Source organism: Cynocephalus volans, chromosome 6 (genome assembly GCF_027409185.1).
Source record: "Cynocephalus volans isolate mCynVol1 chromosome 6, mCynVol1.pri, whole genome shotgun sequence".
NCBI classification, from domain to species: domain Eukaryota; kingdom Metazoa; phylum Chordata; class Mammalia; order Dermoptera; family Cynocephalidae; genus Cynocephalus; species Cynocephalus volans.
The window spans coordinates 138,725,177-138,743,637 of record NC_084465.1 but is presented as its reverse complement, the minus strand read 5'-3'; the positions used below and the strand labels follow the sequence as shown (position 1 = coordinate 138,743,637).

The 18,461-nt window shown below is 35.2% G+C and overlaps 1 protein-coding gene across 1 annotated transcript in view; it reads right to left on the bottom strand.

Moving 5' to 3' along the window:
- The window catches only part of MALRD1 (MAM and LDL receptor class A domain containing 1), a 632,630-nt gene that overhangs the window by 298,994 nt on the left and 315,175 nt on the right, over positions 1 to 18,461 (bottom strand). Inside the window, exon 27 of the mRNA XM_063101139.1 lies at positions 847 to 1,092. Within this exon, the coding sequence (XP_062957209.1) occupies positions 847 to 1,092 (246 nt within the window). The remainder of the gene's footprint in view (positions 1 to 846; positions 1,093 to 18,461) is intronic.

Sequence of the window (18,461 nt, the reverse complement as noted above, 5' to 3'; positions counted from 1 at the left end):
ACATTTTTCATAGCATCTCTATAGGTTTCAAACTCTTCCCTTTACACATATCATCTCATTTGATCTCTTCAATCTCTACTGTACACAGAGGGCAAATTTTATTATCTCTGTTGTCAAAGGAAGAATTTGAGAATCTGAAACATTAAATGACATGCTAATTATGGAACAAGTGGCAGAGTTTAAGGTTACTGATTGTAAGTGCATTCTGTTTAGGAAAAGTGTCTGATGGCAGCATACATTATCATCTAACTATAATTAGCAAAATAGTAATTGATATTAGATTTTGACAACTCACTGTTATGGGTTAAATTATGTCCCCTTAAAAATGCTGAAATCCTAACCCACATTCCCTTCAAATATGACCTTATCTGGATATAAGGTCTTGGCTGATGAGTACGTTAAAATGAGGTCATTAGAATGGGCTCTAATCCAATATGACTATGTCCTAATAAAAAAAGAAATATGGACACAGAAACAGACACGCATAGGGCAAAGACATGGAGAGAACCACCACCTACTAACCAAGGAACGTCTGAGGCTACCAGAACCCAGGAGAGAGGCATGGAAACGATGATTCTCTCTCATAGCCATCATCAGAAAGAAATGATTCTGCCAACAACTTGATCTTGGACTTCCAGCCTCCAGAACTGTGAGACAATAAATGTCTGTTGTTTAAGCCACCTCGTCCACAGCAGCCCTAGGAAACAACTACACTCACTAAATGCTGGATTGACTTGCAGCACCACCGTGTTGGTATCTCCAGAGCTCTCCAGTTACCATCAGGGGAGACAATGTGATGCACACTGTGAATATGACTAGAGCAACTATAACAGACTAATAGCCTACCATTTTCATTTCCGAGTGTGTGGTCATTGGGAGGTCTCAGGCTTTGATGAGAGCCTACCCCCAAAACCCAATCAAACTTGTCAGCCAGGGAGTTTTGCCAGCCACACCAGCCTTTTTCAAAAGTACAGGAGCTGCCACATTCATCTTCATCAGTATTATCTTCACAGTCATCTACAAAACTACAGCTTTCCTCGGATCTATAGCATTTGCCATTCTGATGTTCCTGACAGCCAGTTGGGCAGTAACCTAAAAAAAAAAAAAAGAAAAAAAAAAAAAGGAATGAGAGAACATTCCTAACACATTCAGTGAAGTCAAAAGGCAATAAGAGTGGATTCATTTTAATATGTAAAGGACCATACTGTTCTCAGGAATTTGAGGAATCTGAACCCTACCTCTCTCTCCCAATTTGCTTCTGAGTTCTAACATGTAGATCACTCACAAAGACCACTCATAAATTAAAAAAAAAAAAGTATAACTTCATTGATTTAGGAGAGTACCCCTAGTCTCCCCAAATGCAGCATCTCTTGTAAGCTGTATTCAAAGATAAAAATTATATCTGAGAGCCACAATGAAGCCTTCTATTTCTTACCCTGAAACAAAATATTTAAGGTACTGAGAGTTCATGTATTATGGGGCATTTGGAAGCACATTTCATTAGCATACATTCTCTCAAATGTCTATCAAAAGCCAAACATGTATAAAATACTTCCTCAGAAGCAAGGCCATGAATATATTACTAATAACCAACTCTCCAACAGATTTCTCTCCAAAATGCATATTTATTTGTCAATTCTTTGGAATTTTAAAAGTAATTTTCATACAAAGCAATGTCAACCATAAGAGATTTATTCATAAAACATAAGCAATGCTTTTGAAGAACTGAGACCTCTGGTGCTAATATTTGTTAGTTATGTGACTTGGACCATGCAGACACTCCATGAGCTTTAGTTTCTCTATCGAAAAAGAAGAAAAACAAAACAACAGAAACACAAACCAAAATCCTAGAGAAGTTAAGCTAAATGAGGCTACCATATATATCACAACGATATATATACATATCTGTATTATACATATCGTGTATATATATATATATCATGTGTGTGTGTGTATGTTTATGTGTGTGCATAAGACCTTTTACATTAATAAAATACTAATTTAAATACTTAGGAATAAATATAACCAAGAAGGTGAATACCACATACACTGAAAACTGTATAACACTGATGAAAGAAATTAAGAAAGACACACATAAATGGAAAGACATCTCATGCTCATGGATTGGAAGAATGAATACTGTTAAAATGTTTACATTCCCCAAAGTTAGAGATTCAATGGAATCTCTATCAAAATAAAAATGCCCCCCACTTTTTTAACATAAATAGGAAAACCAATCCTAAAATTTATATAGAACCACAAAAAACCTCAATAATCAAAGTAGTTCTGAGAAAGAAGAAAGCTAGAGGCATCATAATTCCTGATTTTAACATACATTACAAAGCAGCAGTAATCATACAGTAAGGTACTGGCCTTAACTCAGACATATAGAACAATGGAACAGAATATCCCAGAAATAAACCCACACATATATGGTCAACTGATCTTTGAAAGAGCATGAAGAATACCCTATGTGGAAAGGACAATCTCTTCCACAAATGGTGTTGGGAAAACTGGATATCCACGTGCAAAATAATAAAATTTAATCATTATCTTACACTAAAAAAAAAATCATTATCTTATACCATAAACAAGAATGAATTCAAAATGTATTAATGTTTTAAACATAAAATCTGAATCTATGAAACTCTTAGAAGAAAACATAGGGGAAAAGTGTCATGCCATTCATCTAGGTACTGTTTTCTTGGATAGGACACCAAAAGCATAGCAATAAAAGCATAAATAGACCAGTGTGACTACATTAAATTAAAAAATTTCTGAACAGCAAAGGATACAATTAATGGAGTGGAAAGGCAACCTACAGAATGGGAGAAAATATTTTCAAACATATCTGTTAAGGGATTAATATCCAAAATGCATAAGGAACTCCTATAACTCAGTAGAAAAAAAAAAAAAAGAAAGAAAGAAAAAGAAAAAACAACAACAAAAAAGCAAATAACATAATTTTAAAAATGGGCAAAAGACCTGAAAAGACATTTTTCTAAAGAATACACACAAATAGCTGATAGATATGTGAAAAGATGTTCAACATCACTAATCATCAGGGAAATGCAAATCAAAACCACAATGAGCTATCATCTCACACTTGTTAGGATGGCTATTATCAAACAAAAGAGCAAAACCAAAATCACAAAAGATAAGTGTTGGCAAGGCTGTGGAGAAATTGAATCCCTTGGGTACTGCTGGTGGGATTGTGTAATGATGCAGCTGCTATGAAAACAGTATGGAGATTCCTGAAAATATTAAAAATAGAACTGCCATATCATCCAGCAAGCCCACCTTTGGTGTATATATCCAAAATAACTGAAATCAGGATCTCAAAGACATATTAACACTCCCATGTTCACTGCAGCACTATTCACAATAGCCAAAATATGGAAACAACCTAAATGTCTTTTGATGGATGAATGGATAAAGAAAATGTGGTATAAACATACAATGGAATATTACTCAGCCTTAAAAAAAAAAGGAAATCTTGCCATATGTGACATCATAGATGAACCTGGAGGACATTGTGCTAAGTGAAATAATCCAGTCACAGAAGGACAAATATGGCATAATTCCACTTCTATGTGGTCTCTAAAATAGTCATACTCATAAAAACAGAGTAGAGTGGTGGATGCCAGGAACTGGGGGGAGGGGAAAACGGGTAGTTGCTGTTTAACAGGTATAATGTTTCAGTCACACAAGGAGAATAAGTCCTAGAGATCTGCTGTACAAAACTGCCTGTATTTAATATTTTATCACAGTTAAAAATTTCTTAACAAGGTGGATTTCATGTTGTGTTCTTACCTGAATATTAATTTTTTAAAAAGATAAGAAAAAAAGACTTTGGCTTTATACTGGTAGGCAGTTAGATTACTTGAGGATTCACTTTATTCTTTTTTGCGCCTTATTTTTAAACTAATGGCAGTTCTACAGTGTCCTTTATTTTAAGATAGTGAAACTCTGCTACTAAGAGCTAAAACTCCTGGCATCGCTACTGAATGATCTGGTGATCAGTAAGTATTTTCAATCTCCATCCTTTCATGAGCTCCGAGAAGAGTTCTGCTAGCAGCTAAATTGGTCTTTGGGGGTTACACTCTCTACCTACGCATATTACTATTTTAACAAATATTCCAGGGTCCGTTTCTACAGGTTTTTGAATACCTTTACCTGCAAAGCTTTCATGTCTCTTGGTACTTTTCTCTCCATCTTCCAGCTGCCTACACCTTCTGGAACTTCAATTTCTGTCTTTTCAACTTAGAGATACTACTTTGCTCTGTGTAAGATCTTTTCCCTGATCTGAAGTACAGAAAGAAAGTGCCCCAGGCAAAAAGCAGAACTCACAGTGCTACTCTTGTCCAACTTCTAAAAATAGTTGTTTTATGTATTTCACCCAATTTTATAGTTGTTTATTTTGGGAGGATAAATCTGGTTCTATTATTTCATCGTGGACGTAAACACAAGTCCTCTACTTACTATATTTTTTATATTTTTAGTGATAGCCTCTTTTATCATACCAAATTTTGGTAATATGTGCCTCTTCAGTTGAGGAGACCTGTCAATTTTATGAATCTTTTCAAAGAAACAACTTTTGCTTTGCTGATTTTTCTCAATAATTTATCTGATTTCTTTCTCAGTTTCTGCTACGATGTTATTTTCCTACTTCTACTTTCCTTGGGCTTAATTTGTTATTATTTGTCTAACTTACTGATATATTTATATTTTTTTAGCCTCTTTCCTTTTCTAATACATTAATTTATGGCTATCTATTTTATTTTAAACGTGATTCTGTCTGTGTATCACAAGGTATGAAATGTCATATTTTCATTACCACTCAATTTAAAATATTTTGTTATTTTCATTGTAATTTCCTTTTTGAAGTATATTATATTGGAAATATATTGCTTAACATCCAGAATTTGGGATTTTTTGGTATTAATTTAAATTTAATTTTATTTTATTGGTTATGCATATTCACAATGTACAAAGCTTACCGTCATCACTTGTGCTCAAGATGTGATGGCAAGATCAATACTATCAGCATGTCCATTAGCACAAATTGCCATTATTCCCTGTGTCCCCCACCTAATTAATCCCAAACCTCCTTCCCTCTCCCCCCCGCCTCCCACCCCACCCTGCAACCCTCGGTATGCTCTCTCCCTCTAAAAGTCCAACACACTACTGTGCTCTTTCTTCCCTTCTTTCTCTCTTAGCTCCCACTTATCAGAGTATTTTTCCTTCTGTGCCTGGCTTATTTCACTCAACATAGTTTTCCCCAAGCTCATCCATGTTGCTGCAAATGGCAGAACCTCATTTCATTTTAGGGCAGAGTAGTATTCCATGATGTATGTATACCACATTTTTCTGAATCAGTTATCCATTGATGGACATTTAGGTTGCTTCCTTATCTCAGCTATTGTAAACAGAGCTCTGATGGACATTGGAGTGCAGGTATAACTTCAACCTGATGATTTCCATTATTTTGGTTATATACCTAGGAGTGGGATTGCTGGATCATGTGGTACATCTATCAGTAGTGTTTGAAAAACCTCCATAGTGTTTTCCACAGTGGCTGTACTAATTTACAGTCCCACCAACAGTGTAGGAGCATTCCCATCTGTCTACATCTTCACCTACATTTGTTATTCTTCATTATTTGATTATAGCCAGTCTAACTGGGTGAGGTGATATCTCAATGTGGTATTAATCTGCATTTCCCTGATGATTAGTGATGCCGAACATTTTTTAAAGTGCCTGTTGTGCATTTGTATGTCTTCCTTAGAAAAATGTCTGTTCAGCTACTCTTCCCATTTTTAAATTGGGTTATTTGATTTTTTACTGTGTAATTTCTTGATTTCCTTGCTGAACAAAATGAAAGAAGATACAAAAAGATGGAAAGACATTCCATGCACTTGAACTGGAAGGATTAACATTCTGAAAATGTCCATACTACCCAAAGCAATCTACAGATCCAGTGCAATCCCCATCAAAATACCAATGACATTCTTCACAGACACAGAAAAAACAATCCTAACATTCATATGGAACAACAAAAGACTCTGACTAGCCAAAGGAATCCTGAGCAATCAATCAATCAATCAATCAATCAATCAATCAATCAATCAATAAAATCAGAGGCATAACACTACCTGACTTCAAATTAAACTACAAAACTATAGTAACCAAAACAACATGGTACCAGCATAAAAAGAGACACAGACCAGTGGGAAACAGAATAGAGAACCCAGAAATCAACCCACAGACTTCCAGCAACTGATAAAAGCTACAAAAACATACTTTGGGGAAAAGACTGCCTCTTCAATAAGTGGTGCTGGGAAAATTGGATATTTATATGCAGAAGAATGAAACTAGACCTGCACCTCTCACCATATATCAAAATCAACTCAAAATCGATTAAAAACTTAAGCATAAGACCTGACACTGTAAAACTACTATGGGAAAATATAGGGAAAATACTTCAGGAACCGGGACTGGGCACAGACTTTAAGAATAAGGGACCCAAACACAATAAAAAACAACAAAAATAAACAAATGGGACTACATCAAATGAAAAAGCTTCTACACAGCAGAGGAAACAATTGACAGAGTGAAACATCAACCTACAGAGTGGGAGAAAATATTTGCAAACTATATATCCAACCACGGATTAATATCCAAAATATACAATGGTATTAATTTTTACCTTAAGTAATCAGACATTCTTTATATGATTTCAATCATTTAAAATTTGTTGAATTATATTAAAGCCCAGCATATTATCAATTTAGCGTACTTGGAGTAGAATGTATATTCAGCTGTGTTGGGTTCAGTGTTATATTCTTGTCAACTAGGTCATTTGTTAATTATATTGTTCAGAAGTCAAGTATTTGTGCCAGGCAGTGGTAAGGACAAGGGGGTTGGGGTGGGGTACTGGAAGTACCTGTTCTTTTCATTCCTCTTAAGTAGTTTCATTCCTGTTAAGCAACTCTTACGTAGCAGACTCTTTTCACATGTACTTTTATTTGTAGTTCTTTCAAGAGGACTTTCTAGACTACTGGCTATTACAGAATGCTTTCTAGGCAGATATTGGTTCCAGCATATATCCTTGGGTGATTTAATTAATCTCTCTGAGACTAATTAACAGTACCTACCTCATTGAGGTGATACTAAAATTAAAAGAGAAAATATTTTTCTCAAAGACAGAAGTATATAACATAGTTAATAGTTACTTGGCCATATTCTAATTCTTGTTGATGGAAATATAAGGATGTTCAGCATTGGGTGTTATGAAAGATTCTGTCCAAATTTGCATGGGTCCCTCTCTGGATTTTGATGACTAGCAAAGCAGTCTTGGGTGGTGACAGGGGTCAGCAGGGCTAGGCAAACAGGACAAAGGGAGACAGCTGCATTTGATGTGATCATTACTTAGAGCATCGTCTCAGTGCTGTAGAGTTTGGTTTTGGTCTGTTTTTCAATTGTTGTTTGGGTTCCCCTCCATATATGAAATGGTAACAGAAATCATTGGAGGTTCTGCATTTTGGCCTGTCATGATTGTCCAAATTAATCATAAGCACCATTGCATAGGTGCTTGTGTGCCCATCCACATCTGTCCTCTAAATGCTCCACTTGCCTCCTGTGTTCCAAACCTGCCTCCATGAAGTAGCAGCTGTTAGCAGGTTTTTGCTGGAGTCTCTTCCACTTATGTCCCAGAGAAGAGTTTTTTGTCTACATGTGGAGAACACAGGATGAGCTATCCCTTTCTTCCATTTCTTCTCTCTGAAGTACATCTAGCAGAAATTCTGCAGCAAGACAGGCATGGAAATGCTGGCCCTACTCAGTTTCTGATGCTTGGATTGAATCCTGCTCCCTAGCCACCCATTCATATTATAGCGACCATGGCAACAGCATCTGAACATCTTTGTTGTTTTTAAAATATATTAATTTAAAACATATGAATCAGTGCTATACAATTTTTGTCTAATTATTGTCTGCTAATTTTTATGTTTAGGATTTGTCTTTCCAATATGTCTGTAAGCTCTTTGAAGACCAAGGCATAGATTTTTTAAATCAAGGTCAGGCATAGAAATGTTCATATAGATAGCTGTCAATTACTATTTTATTAAGTATATTTTCTTTTTGTTATTGAGGATAAGAGTTCAGCTATATTCTTCCTGAACTACAATATGCTCTCTTTATTCTTCTAGAAAATATAATTAGTGTGGGCCTTATTTACCATTAACCCTACGGTCCTCAGATAGTAACCCACATTAACTAGAAAAGCTAGGAACTTTTAAGGATCTAGCAATAAACAAATTTCTGAATTTGCTTGTTATTCTGGTACTTGCAGTAAATATTAAATTGAATATCACTATCATTTGATTTCAACATCTTGGAGCTACCATATCAAACTATTGTATGAGTATATTGCAAATCATCTTAAAACAAATAAAATAACTTTGCTCAATATGCTGTGCAGAGTTATTATAGAATCACATTGATAATACTTATAGAAATCTTTACTGCACTGTTACCTTGGCTGACAATGGTGCTATGATATGGTTTCTTTCCTTCTTAAGATACAACTGGAATGCTGAATTGACCTACCAGTATGTCTCTCTCTAACACAAGAAAATATGTTAAAGAATATATGTTGGGAATGCATTGTGTTAGACCTTATAGCAGTAGAATTTTCACAAATGAAGTAGTCCTAGATAAAAGAGATCCCAATGTACATAATTATCACTAAATACTATTTAAACAAACATCAAAAGTAAAGATTCCTCTGGGGAATGCGGAAAACATATGTCTCCACATCCTATTTCAACACTGCGGTTGTTAGCATAACCTTGAATATTCTTCTGGAAGATAATCATGTATAGAAAAATGTCTGGTTCACAAATACCACATTGACTTTTCTACATGTACCAGTGTATCAGAGGCATGTTAGCTCCTGCTTCCACTGCCCGGTAAGATAAATTTAGTAGAATTAAAAATAATTGCTCTTTTTGAGCACAATAATCCTTGATGAAAATTTCAAAAAAAGGAACTAGCCAGGTAAAATGATAGTAATTATGAGTTGCTTTTTTCCTGTGTCTCACTAACTCTGCGTTGGCATCTTTAAGATCTCAACACGAGTCTATTCTTGCTTCGCACTTATAGCAGAATGTTTACTTTTACATCTTTATATTTGATGCCATCAGCATTATTTTATGCCCATTTTCTTTGCTTTCCATTTTCAGATGATGCTGTGTTTCTATATTTATGCACTTTTTTCTGGCAAAAGAATTCTTAACTTTACATTGTGACAATACTCCCATGTTCATTGAACTTAGTAAGAAGAGGAGTCAAGCATTCACTAAAATTAATTTTATGTTATTGAATGCATGCTACCATTCCATTGACAAACATTGAATTAGGCCTATTTGTCCAGAACGACATTAAGCACAACGGTTAAAAATCCAGGAGAACATTCAGTTGTAAACCTGGCTTTTTGTAGTGTATTGCGGATTATAACAAGGATTATTTTTGCCTACAACTTCTCATTTACATTCAGCCATAAATATTTCTATGTTTAAAAAAATCTGTCATGTCTATCATGAGATAGAAGCATATGGCTATATTTGAATGGTCATGCTACACTGCCCTTCCTAAACTCAAAATGTTTAGTTGATGGCCTCACTGAAAGGCTCCGCTTGTAAAATATAAAATAAAATAAGCTATAAAATTTGGCTGCCTCTTGAGTCCTGGTAATTAAATTCCCATGTGTATGTTTTATATGGAGTGTTGGCTGTTTTCAACTTATTCCTGTGGCTTTCATTTCAGGCCTCCAGTCCATTTTTTTCTGTCCTTTTTAGCTTGGCATCCTTTCATTAGGCAAATAACGCATACAAAAACATTGTTTTGCAAGAAGTGTGTTTATGCGTCTGTCATCAGCTAAAGGTCAAAGTTTACCAAATTGTTCAATCTCTCTGTTCATTTGTGTGGATTCCTAATACACCCATGTGCCTAACATCCAGTGTGATTCTGTTAGCAAGAAGCCACAAATACGTGACCATCATGAAGGTGGTAGAATTAGCAAAAATTTTTTTTTGTGGAATATGCTTCGAGTGGAACTGTGATTTTGTTTCTGTTTTAACTCTCTTAATCTCAGTTTAACACTCAGTAAAATGTCTTCAGTAAAACTGTAACCTCCCAGGATGTCATAAAGGTAAATTTAACAAAGGTAAAATTTCTATCAAATGTTGATCTAGTAAGTATTCATTTTTCTCCTCACACTATTCTGTTGGAAAATGTATGTGCCTGTTAAGATACAACTCATATTTGGTGGTCTCCAAGGCCTCTTTCTGGGTTCACTATTCCCCTAGTATGTGGAACAGAGACCAGATTAAGTACCCATTCCAGGTACTATGGAAAATACAGAACCCTCCTCAAGATTTCTCTGGATGATAAGCATTTATAATTAGTGTGTCCTTCAAACATATAAACTGTACCTGTCCTAACAACGCCTGGTGAAATAATAAAGCTGACTACTTTGCTTTTTAAGCCTGAAGCCCAAGGGTCTTAATTATATCCTAGATTCTACCAGTCACTGCATCCAGTTGCTTCCACAAACTAAATATCTCTTTAATCTATTCTCACCGTAGTGAGATCAACTATTCTCTGGCCTATCATGTTAAGGAAAATTATCCAATACTTCAGAATAAAACACAAAAGAGAACTGTATGTCCTCTTTATATCACACTGGGGCATTAACAGACCCATCCCAAAATTCCAATCTGACCAGTAGAGTTACAGGTAATTTCTGTCCAGGAAAAAAAAATAGCTCCAAAGGTTAGAATTTATTGCTCTGTAGAACATTAACTAGATTTGTCTTTAACGTAAAAAAAAAAAAAAAAGAAAAAACTCTATACAGTTTCTCAAATGCTGTTTGAACTCATTTTAAATTCTTAGCATATTGCTCATTAAATGATTTTGACATATGTTCTTTCTATATTTCCATGAGAACTGTTTTTAACTTTTGAAAATTATATTATGATGACTATAACTATTCATGTTGCCCATTTTTATCTGGTTTTCACACTGTTGCTGGAGTGATATATCTAAAAAGCAAATTTCACCATTCTAGTTGTTCCTTAAGGCATTCCAGCGGCTTTCTGTCATCCTTAGGATGAGATGGCTTATGATTTGGCTTCTACCCACCTTAATAACTTAATCCATGATCATTCCTTATGTTATAGTCTCCAGCCATATTGAAAATTTTTATTTTCTCAAGATCCCAATGTTCTCTCTCACCTGAAACACTCCGTCTCATTACCAGAATTATCTTTCAGGCTTCTGCTTAAGTCTCTCCCCTAGGGTGGCTTTTCTTCATCATTTGGTCTAAGTTAGGTTCCCTTGCTATGCATCTCCATAACACCTTTTACTTTCCATATCATAGCAATCATCATAGTACCTTATTTTAATTCCTTGTTTACATTGTCTCTCTCTTTCAAAGTCCTGGAGAGAGAATATACTAGAATATGGTGTCTATTTAGTGCTGAATAATAATAAGAAAAGACTAAAAACAAACCCTCTTTAGAGTTTTTGATATTGATAGAACTATTTTTGAACGTTACATGTAAATATATAATTTGTCTAAATAATGAAGATAATTACACTTGCTCACCTCCTAGAGCTGTGAGGATTAAAATCAGTTAACATGTTAAAAAAAAAAAAGGATGAAACATCATGACCCCATGTAAAATATGTACTTAATAACTATCAGTTCATGCTTATAAAAATCATTTTTGCTGTTAAAAGATTTTTTGAACAGACTTTATTTTTTTAGAGCAATTTTAGGTTGACAGCAAAATTGAAAGGAAAGTACAGAATTCCTTTGTACTTCCTTCCCTTGCAACACATAAAGCGCCCCCCACTATTAACATCCCCTACCACAGTGGTACATTTGTTAAAATCCATTAAACGTCATTGACACGTCATTGTCCTCCAGAGTCTAGAGTTTGCATTAGGTTTCACTCTTGATGTTTTACATTCTCTGGGTTCGGACGAATGTATAATGACCTGTATCCACAACTATAGTACCATACAGAATAGTGCCACCGGCCTGAAAATCCTCTGTGCTTTTCCCATTCATCCATTCCTCCCACATAACCTCTGGCAACCACTGATCTTTTTTACTGTCTCCATAGTTTTTCCTTTTCCAGAATGTCATATAGCTGAAATCATATAGTACGTAGTCCTTCAGGATTGGCTTTTCACTAGTAATAAGCATTTAAGCTTCCTCCATGTGTTTTTATGAACTGATAGCTCATTTCTTTTAAGTGCTGAACAATATCCCATTGTCTGGATGTACCCGTTTATCCATTCACATACTGAAGGGCACCATGGTTACTTCTCATTTTCTAATTTTGGTAATTATGAGCAAAGCTAATATAAACATCTACGTACAGGTTCTTGTGTGGCCACAAGTTTTCAATGTATTTGAATAAATACCAAGGAAGATGGTACGAATATGCTTAGTTTTGTAAGAAACTGCCAGATTGTCCTCCTAAGTGGTTGCACCATTTTGGATTTCCACAAGCAATGAATGGGAGTTCCTGTTGTTCCACATCCTTGTCAGCATTTGCTGTTTTATTGTGTTTTGAGTTTTTGGCATAATAAGTGTATAGTGGTATCTCATTGTTTTTTAAATTTTCAGATCTTTCCCCCATTTTTAAAAAATGGGTTGTTTATTTTCTTCTTTTTTGAGATTTAAGAGTACTTCACATATTTTGAGTAACAGTCCTTTATCAGATATGTCTTTTGAAAATATTTTCTCCCAGTCTATGGCTTGTTTTCTAATTCTGTTCACATTGTCTTTTGCAGAAGTTTTTAATTATAATGAAATCCAGTTTATCAATTATTTCTTACATGAATCATGCCTTTATTGTATCTAAAAAGTTCTTGCCGTACCCAAGGTCATCTAGAATTTCTCCTATGTTATCCTCTAGGAGGTTAATAGTTTTGTATTTTACATTTAGGTCTAAGATGTATTTTGAGTTGATTTTTTGTGAAGTGTGTAAGGTCAGTGACTAGATTTATTTATTTATGTCTTATCATTATACAGTATAGTCGATTTTCATACCATTTGTTGAAAAAACTACTTTTTCTCCATTGTATAGTTTTTTCTCCTTTGTCAAAGATTAATTAACTATATTCATAAAAGTTGACTTCTGGGCTCTATAGTCTGTTCTGTTGACCTATTTTTCCATTGCTTTGCTAAAACTACACTATCTTGATTACTGTAGCTTTACAGCAAATATTAAAATTGGGTAGTGTCCAGTCCTCTGACTTTGTTCTTTTTCTTCAGTATCGAGTAAGCTATTCTGGGTCTTTTGCTTATCCATATAAAATTTTTTTAAAAATAAAATAAAATAAATAAATAAACTTTAGAATAAGTTTGTGAATACCCACAAAATAATTTGCTGAGATTTTCACTGGGATTGCCTTGAATTTATAGATTGAGATGGGAAGAACTGACATCGTGTTAATATTATGTTTTACTATCCATGAACATGGAATATCTTTCTATTTATTTAGTTCTCTGTTTTTTTTCATCAGAGCTTTGTAGTTTTCTTCTTATGGAGAGTGTACATATTTTGTTAGATTTACACCTAATTCTTTCACTTTTGGGGGTGTCAATTTAAATGATAATGTGTTTTTTATTCCAAATTCTACTTGCTCATTGCTGGTGTATAGAAAAGAAATTGCAATGCATTTGTATAACCTTGTATCATACAACCTTGCTATAATCACTTATTAGCTCCATTGGGTTTTTACATAGATAATCATGCTGTCTTCAAACAAAGACAGTTTTATTTCCTTTTTCTCAGTTCTTTTATTGGACTAGCTAGGACTTTCAGTAAGATGTTGAAAAGGAGTGGTGAGAGGGGACATTCTTGTCTTGTTCCTAATCTTAGTGGCAAAGCTTTGCATTTCTCAGCATTAAATGTGATGTCAACTCTAAGTTTTTATAGATGTCTTATATCAAGTTGAAAACGTTCTCTATTCCCAGTTTTCTGAATATGTTTATCAGAAATGGGTGCTGGATTTATCAAACACTTTTTCAGCATTGATTGATATGAACATGTAATTTTTCTTCTTTAGCCTGTTGATGTGATGGGTTATGTTAATTTTCTAATGTTGAACCAGCCTTACATACCTGGGTTAAATTACACCTGATTATGATGGACAATTTTTTTTATGCATTGTTGAATTTGATTTGCTAACATTTAATGAGGATTTCTGCATCTGAGTTCAAGAGCAATATTGGTCTTTTGTTTTCTTGCATGTCTTTTACTGGTTCTACTGTTATAAGAATACTGGCCTCATAGAACTAGTTTGAAAGTATTTCCTCTGCTGGGCTGGCCCCTTGGCTCACTTGGGAGAGTGCAGCGCTGGTAGCGCCGAGGCCACGGGTTCAGATCCTATATAGGGGTGGCCAGTGTGCTCACTGGCTAAGCGTGGTGCAGACAACACCATGCCGAGGGTTGTAATCCCCTTACTGGTAAGAAAGAAAGAAAGAAAGGAAAGAAAGAAAGAAAGGAAGGAAGGAAGGAAGGAAGGAAGGAAGGAAGGAAGGAAGGAAGGAAGGAAGGAAGGAAGGAAGGAAGGAAGGAAGGAAGGAAGGAAGGAAGGAAGGAAGGAAGGAAGGAAGGAAGGAAGGAAAGAAAGAAAGAAAGAAAGAAAGAAAGAAAGAAAGAAAGAAAGAAAGAAAGAAAGAAAGAAAGAAAGAAGGAAAGAAAGAAAGAAATCTCCTCTGCTTCTATCTTCTGGGAGAGATTGTAGATAATTGGTATAACTCCTTCCTGAAATGTTTGGTATATTTCACCAATGAACCCATCTGGGCCTAGTGCATTTTTTTAGAATAGTATTAATTATTGATTCAATTTCTTTAATAGATACAGACTTATTCAGTTTGTCTATTCTTGTGTAAGTTTTGACACATTGTATCTTTCAAGGAATTAGTCCATTTTCCTTAGGTTATCAAATTATCAGTATTCATAGTATTCTTTCCCTTTACTTTTAATGTCCATGAGATCTACAGTGATATACTCTATTTTATTTATGATATTAATTATTTGCATCAAAATGATTTAATAACATGTAAAATGTCATATAAAGAAGTTTGTTAATAAAAGGTGGAAAGAGTCTAATCACTGAAGAAATAGTATACATTCTTTTAACTTTTGCAAATTATTGAAGAGCATGAGTGGTATGGGATGAAAATCTTCTACCTGACAGAATTTTACCTCAAAAGTATCTATGTTGTTAGACATTCAAGTGTACTAAGGCTCCTACTCCCTAAGTCTTCTGTTTGAGTGAGGTTGAGTGTTTCTTGCATTTATGACTCACAGAGCAGACGAGGAAAATTAATGAAAAGAGCAAAGTACATAAAGAGAACAAAGCTAGGGATCAGGACCTTTATGTGAATTTAAAAACGTGTATAAATCCCAAGTTCTTACTTCCTCAGCTCTATGTTATATACACTCAAACATGACAAGTAAAACTTTTATTATAAATATCAGAGCATTACTAAAATTGAGGCACAATTTTAAAATTATGTTATGTATTTTGTGATCATATGACAGTAGATAAGCTAGGAATAAAGCCAATCAGCTACTCTCACTTTTATTCCAATATTCATTTTACTATGCCTGTCAGTCTGTATTTCTCCTTCTCTCTCAGAGAGGCAGATAGACAGACAGACAGACAGACACACACACACACACACACACACACATGCTTCAGTGTGTCAAATAATATCAGATGTCTTCATATACATCACACTATAGTACAAGTAGGTCAGGATTATTTTGAAAGTCAAACTTTCTTTTATTTTTACAGGTATTCAGGAGAAAACATTCAAACAACACAGCATGTGAAGTATCTTGAGTTATCTGGATTTTTAAAAATACAATGAAGTCTAAGACTATTAAATTATTATTAAAACAATCCTTAGTTGTTAAAGTTAGGCAGCATTTAAGAGAAAAGACACATTTTTGACATTAAGGGCACAGGCTGAAGCAGTACTTTGAAGTTCAATCATCTGAAAGCTATATCTCAAGCACACACACTTAATTATATACACATAACAAGTTTTATAGCATTTGTAAAAATTAATGTTTTAATAGATACCAGAAAATTCAGTTAAAACTCTGCTCAGTTGGGAGGCCCCAATCTACCCATGCCAGAATAGGTAGGTGCTCCTATGGGACTCCCAGCCCAGGCCAGTCTGTGCCACCCAGAGAGGCCCAAAAGCCTCCTGGCCCACAGGCCCTGAGCCACCCACAACAGAACAGATAGGCACCGCTGTGGGACTCCCAGCCCAGGCCAGTCCCCCAGCCCAGAGAGGTCCTAGAGCCACTGGGCCTACTGGACCCTGAATCACACACACTGGAACAGGAAGGCACTGCACTGTGGGACCCCCAGCCTAGACCAGTCTGCAAGGCCCAGAGAGCCCAAGCTACTGGGCCACAGGCTCTGAGGCAGCCATACCAAATTGGCAGTCCCTGCAGGATCCTAGCCAGACACTACAGTCAAGTAAGTGGACTATGAAATCCCCCGCCACAATGACTGAACACTGAAGGAAAGACATCAGAAATATGAAAAATCAAGAAAGCACAATGCCACCAAAGGAAAATAATAACTCTCAAGCTCTAGATCCCATACAATAGGAAGTCCTTGACAAGGAATATCAAGCAACAATTCTAAGTAAACAAAATGAAATACAAGAAAACTCAGTTAGACAACACAATGAAATGAGAAAAAGTATACAGCATCTGAAAGAAAAACTGTTCAAAGAAATCAATGCCCTGAAAAAGAATGTAGCAGAGCTTGTGTAGCTAAAGGAGTCATTAAATGAAATAAAAAAACAGAACAAAGAGTTTAACCAGCAGGCTAGAATAAGCAGAAGAGAGAATTTCTGACCTTGAAGATGGGCTGTTCTGACTAACACAGGTGGACAAAAAAAAAAAAAAGAATTTTAAAAAATGAAGAAAATCTAAGAGAGATAACAGACAACCTTAAGTGCTCAAATATCTAATCAAGGGTATTCCAGAAGGGGAGGAAAAAGGAAATGGCACTGAATACATATTCAATAAAATAACAGCAGAAAACTTCCCGGGTATAGGGAAAGACACAGATCTTCACATTCAGGAGGCTCAAAGATCCCCACACATATTCAACCCAAAAAGGTCCTCTCCAAGCCATATTATACTCAAATTGGCAAAACTCAAAGACAAAGAGAGAATCTTAAAAGCTGTAAGAGAGAAGTGGCAAGTCACCTATAAGGCAACCCCAATCAGACTAACATCAGACTTTACATCAGAAACCCTAAAAGCCAGAAAAGAAGGGCATGCTCTACTCAAAATACTAAAAGACAAAGATTGCTAGACAAGAATACTTTACCCAACAAGGCTATCTTTCCAAAATGAAGGATAAATAGTATATTTCTCAGACAAACAAAACCTGTGGGAGTTCACTACCACATGACCACCCTTACAAGAAATTCTCAAGGGCGTACTGGGTTTTGTACCTGAAAAACAACCACCACTGCCATAAATATTCAAGAAAAAACAAAACACACTAGTAAAATAAAAATTCTAACAATAAAGAAAAAAAAGTTTATTTACCACCCCAACAAACCAACAAATACAGAAGACAAACAGTAAATCAGAAAGAAAGGAACAAAAGATACTTAAGACATCCAAACAAAGCTGAGTAAAATGCTAGGAGTAAATCAACATCTTTCAGTAACAGCTCTTAATGTAAAAGGATTAAATTCCCCAATCAAAAGACACAGACTGACTGACTGGATTAAAAAGGTGGACCCAACTATATGCTGCCTTCAAGAGACTCACCTCACTGGTAAAGACACACATAGACTAAGAGTAAAAAGATGGAAAAGATATAGCATGCCAATATAAATGGAAAATGAGCTGGAGTAGCTATTCTCATATCAGATAAAATAGACTTTAAACCACAAAACATAAAAAGAGATAAAGAAGGCCACTATATAATGATAAAAGGATTTATCCATCATATATATATATATATGCACCCAATGTCAGAGCAGCCAGATTTATAAAACAAACACTATTAGAACTAAAGAATGAGATAGACACTAATACCATAACAGCAGGGGACCTGAACACCCCACTCTCAATATTGGACAGATCATCTAGGCAAAGAATCAGCAGAGAAACACAAGATCTAAACAACACTCTAGAACAATTGGACTTGGCAGATATCTACAGAACATTCCATCCAACAACCTCAGAATATTCATTCTTCTCATCAGCACCTGGAACATTCTCCAGGATAGATCACATGTTAGGTCACAAACCAAGTCTCAAAAAATTCAAAAGAATTGGAATTATTCCATGTATTTTTTCTGATCACAATGGATTAAAATT